General features: G+C 38.6%; 1 protein-coding gene across 3 annotated transcripts in view; it reads left to right on the forward strand.

Moving 5' to 3' along the window:
- The window catches only part of ILDR1 (immunoglobulin like domain containing receptor 1), a 39,587-nt gene extending 32,769 nt beyond the window's left edge, over positions 1-6,818 (forward strand). For all 3 annotated transcript variants that reach the window (XM_031454856.2, XM_031454860.2, XM_031454854.2), the window contains one exon: positions 1,621-6,818. In XM_031454856.2, the coding sequence (XP_031310716.1) occupies positions 1,621-1,662 (42 nt within the window). In that variant the 3' untranslated portion in view covers positions 1,663-6,818. The remainder of the gene's footprint in view (positions 1-1,620) is intronic.
- The last annotated feature ends 5,453 nt before the right edge of the window (positions 6,819-12,271 follow it).

Below are 12,271 nucleotides of genomic sequence, written 5' to 3' on the forward strand. Positions count from 1 at the left end.
CACTGGTAGGTGGAGTTGGGTTTTGGCTTCTGGTGGGCTGGGCCATGTCTACAGGTGTGTCTAGAAGTGCCTGTGGGCTCTTCAGTCTTTAGGCAGCCTGTCTGCTGATGGGTGGGGCTGTGTTTTCACAGTTAGTTGTTTGGCCTGAGGCATTACCCTGGATCCTACAGGTGGTTAGGTGGGGCCAGGTCTTGATGCTAATAAGCCAGTATGGCAGCTATCACGTGTTCACGCAGTTGAATGTTCCCCAGCATGTCTGCCATCATTGTCTAGGTCCCCAGGGTGAGCTGCAGCTGCCCTCTGCCTCTGCAGGGAACTCTCCAAGATGAGCAGGCAGGTCTGGCCCAGGCTTTACTGCCTTTACCCTGGGTCCTGGTGCACGTGAGGTTTTGCGCGCACCTCTTAAGAGTGAAATCTCTATTTCCCTCAGTCCTGTGGGGCTCCCGCAATTAAGCCCCTCTGGCCTTCAAAGCCAAATGCTCTGGGGGCTCATCTGGGGAGCCTGATACAGGGCTCAGAACTCTCACTCCTGTGGGAGATCCTCTGAAGTATAATTATTCTCTAGCTTGTGGGTCAACCACCCGGAGGTTATGGGATTTGCTTATGTTGCGAGTCTGCCTCTCCTCCTCATCTCATTGTGGTTCCTACTTTATGTCTTTAGTTGTAGAAGATCTTTCTGGTAGATTCTAGTTTTTTAAAATCAATGGTTGTTTTGCAGATGGTTGTGATGTAGTGTGTTCATGAGAGGAGGTGAGCTCAGGGTCCTTCTTCGCTTTCGTCTTGGCCACTCTCTCTCATCCTACAGCATTTTGATCAGAAACCATGTCCCCTAAAACTCACTTTCTTGATAAAATGGAAATACACAAAAATTTTATAACAACATGAGTATAGGACATACATATACAGTTTGAACAGTATGTTCTGGGACACATACCTTATCTCACCATTTCAAACAAGAAAGGTCACATTCATTGACTACAGCTGTAGATGTTCAAAATTGAAATAAAAATATCCTATAATATATAGTTATAAAAATATGGGAAATGTAAATTATAGTCCTTGAAGCCCTATAGATCAAGATAAGAAAGCTGAAAGATCAAGTGTAATAACTTCTGAAGAAAAGGCACTGAGTTTGGTCAGGAAGAGGTAATTAGTGATCTTTGAAAATAACTTCAGAGAAATGCCAAGGTATGAAGCTAAACCTTTTAGACAAGGGCTGAGAACAAATGGTTAAGGAGAATATAAATGGGGAAAGGAGATCTGGGCCATGTCTTTATGAACAAATGGTAGAGCAGGACTGATGAATGAAATAGGGTACCTTTTTTTTCTAAGAGAGACTTAAAGATATTAAAAATCAGCAAGAGGCTGAGTGAATGAGACTCTAAGAAAGTTTCAGAAATTAAAGGTGTTTGGGGGAGGCTCCAGAGAGGTAGGAAAGATGAGAAACCTAAGCCAGGGGGCTTCACAAAGAATCAAGAAATAATTTTTAGATTCAGATCTGCTGTCCCAGAAGCCACCATTCAACCAAGGATTTGCACCAAAATCAAGCCCACATGTGTACTGTATACCTAGACAGCAGAGCCCAGCTGACTGGATTTTCTGTGTTCTTCTATTCCCCAGGAGAGAGAGAGCTCCCATAGTGGAAGGAGTGTGGTCATTTAGTCACTGAACACAGCACTACTTCTGCGGCTGCTTCTCAGCTCCCGAGTGTCATCAGCATCACCGAGATGTCCAGCTGACTTGGGAGGGACTTTCCAGCTGACTTGAGAGTTTGTATCTAACTATAGGTTTGTAGCTAATGGTTTTGGGTTAAATTCTGAGAATCAAATAGAATTTTTTTAAGAAGTTTGAGGAATTAATGGCTCTAGTTTTATCCTTGTTTCACACTCTGCATATTTAGATAGTCTCTGACTTGTAATGAACCCTAACTGGGATGTGATCCCTCAGGAACTTAGTAGCCTGGGTCTTCAACTACATTACACTGCTCAGAACCATGGCCATTCTCAAAGTGAGGAATCTTTAAGAGGAAATCTATGGAGTATGACAGGGAGATTTCCATGGAAACTTGTCTCTCCCTATAGCATATCTAGAGGATCCTTCCATGTTATGAGTCTACCGCCCCCAAGACTGGTCCTGAGTTCCTCTGAGGGTCCACCCAGAGATGGCGCAGGAAATAACTCCAGCCATGTGCCCTCTCATGGGCTACTTCTTATAAGTGTAGAAAGTCACAGAGGAGCAATTTTGTACCAGTCTTATTCCTGTCCTTTGTTTTCCTCTTTTTTTCCCCCTACATCTAATTTATATGTTCTTATAGAGTATTTATCCACTAAAACCATTTTAAATGCTTCTTGGGAACAACAGTCATTAAATTGTACACTTAAAAGGAGTGAATCCTATGATATGGCTACTATACCACAATAAAAATCTGAAGTATAGTAGATGAACACCATTCCAAAATTTTTTCTCTGCATATATAGTGATAAAAATCCTTTTAAAATGTGTTCAAATGAATTCTAATTTTAATTAAAAACTTTTTTCTTTAACAGAAGACAAGAAATTGAAGTGAAAGAAACTAGAGGTTTTGTTAAAATCTTTCATTTCCAGGATTTTTTTTTAAAGAGCCCCCCTCCCCACCTCAGATTATGAAAAAAGATAAAGGAAAATGGTGAGCAATTGGCATCCCTGTGCTTTAAAATCCCAGGTTTCAAACGGACTTCTTGGTATAAATATGAGAATGCTAGCAACTCTCATATTTCCTCTAATCTCTCTGCTCCTCACCTCCCAATTTAGTCTTGTCAGAATAAAGTTCCCAGTTATATTTAATTTATAAAACCTGAAAAAGAAATAATTTTTATTCAGGATATTTTCCAAATTCTGCAGAAGGATGACCATATTAAATCAAAAGCTGTTCTGGTCTTTTATAATTCTGTAGAGATAAATGCTGCACTTCTGTTGGGGTGTGTCATGGACAGAGTTCTTAAAGTTCATTTTAAGTTCCAAAATATCAAGACAGGAACTAGCCAGGTGTTTGGACTTTTCATTATCTCAAACATATTTCATAATTCTTGACAAAGATTTGCATTTCAGATTAATCATTAGACAGTTTGATAGCACAAGAGTCTTCATTTCCTTACCTTGAATAGCAGGAAAATACAGGAAAGAAATCGTAGGTAAGATAGGGCGTAGTCAGGTTTTATATTACTGGAGACCTCACCTGAACCTGAATTAGTAAATACAACCTTCCTTTTGATACTCAGGCCATAAATAATATATCGTTCCCTCTAGATTCTATTAGCAGAAAAAAAGTGATTTACAACATAGTGTCTGAATTTAAAAAGTACTTTTAGGACCTGTTATTGATCTTGTTTAGTTTCCTTTTAAGTTAAAGTTGATGATGCCTTTCTTAAAGAGAAGCTCAAATTTTGGTTTACATATTTCATCCCTTATAGATGAGATATATTATTCTATCTTCAAATACATAAGTATTATTTTACCAAAGTTTATATTTATAACCTGCTTTACAGTCATCTTTCTCATAATTAGTATTTGTTTTATATTTAACACAGCTTCTCCATCCCCGAGTTCTTTATTTTTATTCATCTTTTCTTATCTGGATTTCATCACACACAGCTTTTGCAAGAGGTTCTCTCATAAAGGCAATCTTCCTTAAGTTCATTCATGTTTATGAAAGCTGTCAGTGACCCTAAAAATTCAATCAAATTTTGATATAATTTTTTTCTTTAGAATATTGTACCAACTTCTCCATTATCTTTTGGTATAGAATGCTGCTGTGGAAAAACATGAGGACAGTCTACGGGGATTTTTTCTTTTCTTTGTAGATCAGTGGCTCTTAAAGTATGGTCCCTGGATCAGCAGCATTAATATTACCTGGGAATTCATTAAAATGAAAATTTTCAGTCCCCACTTTGTAGCTACTGAATTAGAAACTTGGAGCATAGAATCCAGTAATCTGGTTTAACAAACCATTCAGGTGTTTCTCATGCATGCTAAAGTTCAAGAACTGATTAAATATTTACTTTTTCTGTCTGAACACCTGAAGATTTCTTACTTTGAAATTTAATAGCCTAATCCAGGATATCTTAGAATCGAGAGTTCTCTATCAAAATTTCCTGGATTCATCTTTCAGTGTGCACTGATTGGTCACGGACATGTAGTAAACAAATTAATCATTTGGCTCTTATAACTCTGGATGGCCATACAGCTCAAGATAGTTTTAATTTATGCCTGCCTGTTGTCCCAGGATACTTATTACTAGTGTCTCCTTTTACTCTCAGAACTGTCCTAGTTTGGATGATAGACTGCGTGGTCACCCCATTTATGACCATTGAGTCCTGTGGCTTGCAAAATACCTATGACTGATCAAGATGCTGTGTGGACTCTGTGGAAGCCCTGATGGGAGATGCAGAGTAGAGGCCCAGAGGATTTTGGAGCAAAATCTTGCCTATTTTGAAAATTATCCTTATTTTGAGAGGTGGCTCTTGGCTTGCTATTGGGCTGTGGTAGAGACTGAACACTCACTTGGCTGTAGAATACCAGCTGCCCGACATGATCTACCAAGCCATAGGGTCAGGCATGCCCAGCAACACTCTTTCATCATGTGGTATATTTGGGACTGGGCTTGAGCCAGAGTAAACTGGATGAGCAGGTGGCTCTCACTCCTGGTGTGCTACTCCAGTTGCATTGCCATCCTGCCCTCATTTTATGCTTAAGCCACATGAAGTGCTCTCTATGGCCAGTTGACTGAAGAAGAAAAAAAAATCTGAGCCTAGTTTATAGACAGTTTTTCATGACAGCTAGAGCTGGCTTCTGCAATGCAGCAGCCGTACCAAGGAGTGGCTCTTTAGTAAAAGAATAGGGAATTCCATCCGGTGGGCAGAATTTTAAACAGGACGACTTACTGTCCATTTTGCCCACAGGAAAGCTGGCCTGTGGAGCAGCTCTAGACTAATACATGGATAGGGGCTAATGATTTGGCAGGACAGCCAGGGCCATGAAAGGAATAAGCTATGAGGATTGGTAACAAGTTGGTCTTGGGAAAGAGGTATGTGAAGGGATCTCTCAGAATGAACTTGGAGTGTGAGAATATGTGTGTCCTGTGTAATGCTCACCAAAAGGCCTTTACTTCAGAGTTTTTCTTTACCCAGGTAAGCATGATGACCCTCCTAATTTCAGTGCTAGGGACCTTATGATCAATTATTCAGTGCCAAATATTCCTGTGGGTCAAACATTATGATTACCCACACCAGTCCTTCTTATTAAAGTAACCAGCCCAAGTTGTCTCTGGTAATTTGGTGCTACTTATCTCTGCCAACCCAAGATGTCATCATCCTTATTGAAATAATAGAACCTATTTCAATATCAGTATTTTCCACCTTCATCTCTGACCTACAGAAGACAGCCACTGTGGTGCTTTTCAAATATGTTGGTACTACCTTCATTAATGCATTTCTCAATGTTCTTCTGACAGCTGTGTCCTCAAACTGGGATGGCTTGAGTGGCTAATACATAACAAGTCCACTTTGACATTGTCATCTCCCTAAGTCTTTCTGTTCCTTCTTTTATAAGGGATTTCTGGTATTTCAACTCATCATAGGCCAGAAGTGAATCCAATTTTCAGTCTACAAAAAGATAAAATAATTAGAATTCTACCAACTGCATGTGATAGCACACTGAATCCAGAATCTCTGGTAAGTGCAACTATGTAATAATGTCAGCCTAATTGAAATGATTTTCCTCCATTTCTGGTGTAGTAACTTCATAATTTGGTTCCATATACTTTCCTCCAGGTTTTTGCTGATAAACATTAGTGCAGTTTTGTAACTCGTTTATCATGCAAGCCTTTTGCTCCCAAATTTGACTTGGTAATTGGTCCCACAGGCATTTCAGGATCTTCCTCTGGCCGCAGATGTGGAGGCAACAAAGGGGAGTTGGGTAGGGCGTGAAGAGAACTGGCACTCACTTGCCTGGTAATTACCTCAAGTAGGGTCATTACAGGGTCTTCAAGCAAGGCGGGATCACCATCAATCAGGAGTGAAGGGGCTGCTCTGCTGGCAACAGAGGCTCTCAGTGTTTGCAGTTAACAGATTCCTAGAGTCATCTGAATTCTTCTAGGATAACCGTTCCAATTCCTGGGTCCCCTGTGTTCCTGACAGCCTGTCCCCTTTTCTTTCTCACTGTTCCCTTGTCTGTTTTTGTCTCTTCCTGTTGTTGCTCTTTTTGTCTCGCTTACAAGCTGTGTGCCTTCATACTTCAGCTTTTCTCTATGTATTTGCTCATCTGTCCTCTCAGCTGACCACCTTCTTTTACATGATTCTAATCTCACCCCTGTGTAACTTTTGCTTACACAAAACTAGCTATGCTGCCAACACCCCAGCCCCCCAACAACCTACGCATCCTTCAGTTTGAGTGCCCTACACCATCTGACTGGCTCTCTGAACCTTTGCCTCAATTCTAAACTCTTGAGAGATTCTGATGAGCCCTACTTGGGCTGATGTTCCACCCTTGGTCCCATCTCCAAAGATGGCAGAGTCACTTAATACCTAGGGCTTCCCTTCCTCTGGGTCGTGGCTGGTGAGGTTCTGTAAGAGAGGTTTGGGCTGGGAGGATCCTGTGGAGGATGTGAAAGAAATATGATACAATCCTTGTCTTTAGGGAATTTAATACCATGGCTGACAGCCTGCTGTGCTTCATTATTAGTATTCTGCCTCCTTTTGAGTTTCTGTAATTGAATACTGTAAAGATTATAGTTGGAGTTAGGTGAGGGTAGATTTACAACAATAAAGTTCTAATTTACTGAAGATCTGAACTTCCTTTCCTACGCGTTAAAGCTTAACATAGTAGATTGTAGTATTTATGGAGTCCCTACTGTATCCCCAAAGCTTTGCACATATTTTATTCTCTGAGAAACTCTATTAACACTTATTATCACCCTCTACTCTAGTCTCAGAGAGACTAAGAAACTTTGCAAAAAGACCCACAGTAGTAAATAGAGATTCAGACTAGAGTTTGTCATTCCAGGCTCCATGGTTTTTCTAGTAACAATACAAAGCTCTCTCTCCAACCAGAGCAATAAGGAGCTTACCTTTAGTTAAAATGAAATCCACTTCTTTTAGAGATCCTAGTGTCTCAGAGGCACCAGAACAAAGCAGAAAACAGGCATGTTAAAGGAGAATTGCGCTGGCGTTGTCTGTTATGGCGCAGCCTAGAAAGGAGGCCACTCCTCAAGCTGCACATTGCAGCACAGTCTGTGTGCCACCATACAGGACATGTAATTTCTCAGGGACCATACAGGACCTTATAAATCCTCCCCAGATGCCATATGAAGCGTTAATCTTACCCTTGTGAAGACCTGTACTATAGTCTGTGGAAAAAAGAAAAGGTCAACAAAACAAACACATTGTGCTTAGATTTCTAGAAAGCAGACTCACAGGAATTCCTAGGTTTCTTTTTGTTGCCTATGTATCTCAGACAGGATGTAGAGAAGCCTACGAACTGGAACCACCAATAGGTGCAACCGAAAAAGTCCTCCATAATGGCTGTCCTCCTTAGCCAAAGAACCACCAGAAAAAGAGCAGTATAGCAGAATAGAAAACTTTTTTTTCTTCTACTACCAATCCTACTTCAGCCAAACACCAATGGAAAAACTATCTCCCCCATTATAGTTTCTGTGGGTCTGAGCCGGGAGTTGAACGTTCATCTGTCAACCAACGACAGCATTCTGATTCCCCCACCACAGCGGTGTTCACAAGGTCAAAGTCCCAGAAGGAGAGAGAAAGAGACAGGAAGGGAAGGAGAGGGGGAGAAAGAAGGAATGGAAAGAGAGAAAGAGAAATAAGACAGAATCAATAGTCAAAGAGATAATGGCTAAAATTTTTCCAAAACTGATGAAAGATATCAAGCCCCTGATTCATGGTGACCTGCAAACCCCAGGCAGGTTGAGCATAAAGAAGAGCACGTCTTGGTACATCATGGTAACAAGAATAAAAACCAAGATCAAAGGATAAATTTTATAGCAGCTAGGAGGTGAAAAATACTACCTTCAATTTAAGTTGATTTGATGTTGACTTTTTAACACGATGATGGAAGTTGGAATATAAGATGTAAAAGAAAATAACCACTAATCTGGAAATGTAGGCCCTCAAAATACATACAGCAAAAATATTCTTCAATAATAAGAGGATCTGCAGATCTGCAGATACTAACTACTATATATAAAACAGATAAAGAGCAAGGTCCCACTGTATAGCACAGGGAGCTATATTCAATACCTTGTAATAGCATATAATGGAAAAGAATATGAAAAAGATATATATATATATATATGTCTCTCACTATGCTGTACACCAGAAATTAATGACTCCAGGGGATAGGGGGAATAGAGGAGAAATACTTTTTTCAGACTAACAAAAAATGAGAATGCATTCCCAAAGAAATTGCACTAAAAGAAAAACTAAAGAGTTCTTCAGGAAGAATGAAAATTATCTCAGATAAAAGCATGGAAATGCAGGAAGGAATGAAAAGAGAAAGAGTAAATACATGAATAAATCTAAATGAATATTGAGCATATGCAATGATAGTAATATTGTTTTGCGGGGTCCAAAATATATGTAGAATTAAAATCCATAAAAACAATACAAAAAGAAAAGAATAAATGGAATTATAATGCTCTAAAATCCAAGAATTGCCAGGGCAGTAGTTAAATTAATCATGTGTATTTACTATAAGAAGCCCAGGGTGTATGTAATAATCTGAAGGGTAATCACTAAATACATTTTTTAAAAAAGAATGTACATAACCAAAAAAAAGCCAATAGTAGGGGAAATGGAACAAAAAATATTTGATAACTCAAAAAGGAGGCAGAAAAGGAAAGCAAAAGAGATATTAAACAGGCTAATTAAACAGAAAACAAACAAAATGGAAGACAAAATCTAAATATACCAATAATTATATTACTAAATATGAACAGACTAAATATTCAACTGAAAGACTTAGATTGGATTTTTTTTTAAAGCATATGGTACCTATAAGAGACACATGTTAAATATAAAGCCAAAGAAAGATAGAAGGTAAAAGGATGGGAAAAAATATCCCATGCAAATGTTAACCAAAAGAAAACTGATTTAACTATATTAGTATCAGACAGGGTGGATTTTAAGGCAAGAAGCTTTAGCAGAGATAAAGAAGGACATGACATAATAATAAAATAACCAATTCACTGTAAATAATATAATAATTATAAATCCACATGTAATACAACATAGCTTCAAAATATATAAAACAAAATTAAAAGTAGACAAATCTACAATCACAGCAGAGACAATTGCTCTGATATTTGTAGAGTATAGCATCTGACAGGACAGAATGTGTATTTTTTCAGGTGTACATGTACTGTTTACCAAAACCGAACTGGATCATATACTGGCCTCTATACAAGCCTCAACCAATTTCATTTCATTCAGAATATATTCTCTGACTCCAGTGGAATTAAGGTAGACATCGATAATGAAAGGATAATTTAGACTATCTTGAAATGTATGAAAATTAAGCAATACTTATAAATAACCCATACGTTAAAGAAGAAATCACAAAGGAAATTAGAAAGTATTTTAAACTGATGAAAATGCAACTCACAGGATCCTGCAGCTGAGCAGAGGAAATAAAACAACACAACATACCTGTGCTACAACATAGAAAATGATAACTATCTTCTACAAAATAACACACAGACCACTAGTTAGGTTGAGAGACTGGAGCAATCATGTGTATCCCAGTAGTGCATCAGAAAAGACCTCACCTAGATAAAATGGAGATCATTGGCATTAAAAAGGGGTTAAAGAATTGTGAACCTTGATATTAATGTTTATGTCTATGGATGTGGAAGATGCCAAAAGTGATTGCAGAAGATAAGCCAGAATAAGACTGAGAGTCAGATACTACAATTAGGAAGACATAAAGTTTTTGAAGAAAAAAATCTGAAAACTGAGAAGTTATGTGTTCATTGATGGCAAGAACTGTGTTACATTTATTTTTACGTCTTTCATGCATATAGCACATTGGGGACATAGCAAGAGCTCAATAGATATTTGCTGACTGAACTAACTCTTGTGTCCTCAGAAATTCATATTTATACATGATATGCTAGATGACTATCTCAAATTGAAAGGTCAGGTGATGTAGAGGTGACATATTAAGAACTGAGTGACAGAAAATGCCAGCCAAGATCTGGGGAAGAACTTTCCACACAATGCGAAGATCCTAAGGCAGGTTCAAGCTTGATATGTTTCGAGAATCAGAGAAAGTCTGAAATAATGCATGTGAAAAGTAAGATGCTAAACAATTACGCTCATTTTTATTTAGATGATAGTTATTGAGGTACATGCCTTATCTTCCTTCTGCAGACTTCTTAAGAGTAGGGGACTCTTTTTATTCATACCCATTTATTTCTCCCATAGCTTCTGATATGCCTTTCAGGTTTAAAAAAAAAAAAAAAAGGTCCATTAAATTAAATTAAATTGTGGAGGCAAAAGGATTTGGGCAGAACTTACATAGGAATTACCAGAACCCAGGTTTCCTAATAGGAACATGTGCTTCCTTTAGGTCAAAGAATTTTTTTTTCCATTTTAGTTTTGTCTAATTGTAATAAAGAATGTATAATTAAATCACATGCTCCTGGTTTTCCTCTTACTTCATAAATCACCCATTCTCATCACCTTTTCTGGATCTTCTTCCTCTTACAGATTTTTAATGTTGGAAAACCCCAGGACTAGTCCTTGAACCTCTTCTCTGCATACATTCACTTCCTAGAACATCTCCTCCAGTGTCATGGCTTTAAATACCATTTAAATGCTGATGACTCTCAAATTTACATGTCCAGCTTCAGCCTCATATCTGAACTTCAGACTCATAAAACTGCCAGCTCAACATTTCTAATTGGATACCTTATTGGCAACATGCACAAAACTCTTAGTTACTTTACACTCTAAACCAATTCTTACCCTAGTCTCTCTGCTCCCAGGAAATTGCACCATCATTCTCATTACTAAAGCCCCCAAATCAAAGGGTCAACATTGATTTCTTTCAAACCATATATGCAAACCATACTCAAATCATGTCAGTCCTACCTTAAATTCCAAGTCAAACCACTTCTCCCTACCTCCACTGCTACCACCTTGTCCAAATAACAATCACGTTTTATTCCTGGACTATTATAAGCATCTCCCAATTGGATTCCCTGCTTCCATTCTTTCCTGTCTACAGACAGTTCTCCACTTAGTAGCCAGAGTGATCTTAAATAGAGAACCAGATTATGCCACTCCTATAGTCTAAACCTCCAACGGTTTCACATCTTACTTAGAATAACATCAAAATGTCTTACCATTGTCACAAGGCCCCCCATGATCTGGCCCCTGGCTTCCTCTGCCCGCATCCTCCACCACTTCACACCTTGCTTACTCCAGTCCTGCCATCTAGTCCTTCTTGCTCTTCCTCCGTGTATCATTACTTCCTCAAGCCCTTTGTACTCTCTAAAATCTTAACAGTCAGTCAAGATTAGTGAGGTAAATTTGCACACAGATACAGTAGGTTATTCATCTTTGTTTTTTCAATATCTAACTCGATGAATGGCCTATAGTGAAACACAAAGATGTATTTGAATAAAAATATCACTCTCCTTTAAAAAAATGAGGTTTTAGCCAACCATATGATTAAAATGTAAGCCTTCACTGTGATGTAGTTGCCAAAAACATCTAAAGTTACCTAACGCTGCATTAACAGAAGTGCATTGTTTGGAGACAGGCAGGTTCTAGTTCTTCTGGTCTGATCATTTCTGGAATGTTGTACATATCTGGCTCCAGATACCACGTATTAAGAGAGATTCTGACCCACGCTTGCAGTTCAGGCAAAGGGTATTTTTCAGAAGAGGTAAAAAAAGAGTGGTCAAAAGACTAGAATATGCCCTGTGAGGGGCCATGAAAGGAACTGAGAATCTTTAGCTTGATGAATACTGACTCGACTGGGGAGGTGACATGAAAATTCTCCCCAAATAGCAAAAAGTCTGCTACATAAAAGAGGGGTTTATGCTTATTCTTGTTAGCCATGAAGGAAAGAAGCAACGGTAGATTTCAAAGAGGAAGCTTTTAGTTCAACATAAAGAATTGTGTACCAGTTTTTCCCAAGCCAGTGTTCTGCAGAACATGTGCCATGTTAGGCGAAACAAAGTGTCTTTACTGCAGGATTTCTCAGAATCTTTAAT

Source organism: Camelus dromedarius, chromosome 2, assembly GCF_036321535.1.
Source record: "Camelus dromedarius isolate mCamDro1 chromosome 2, mCamDro1.pat, whole genome shotgun sequence".
Taxonomy (NCBI): Eukaryota; Metazoa; Chordata; class Mammalia; order Artiodactyla; family Camelidae; genus Camelus; species Camelus dromedarius.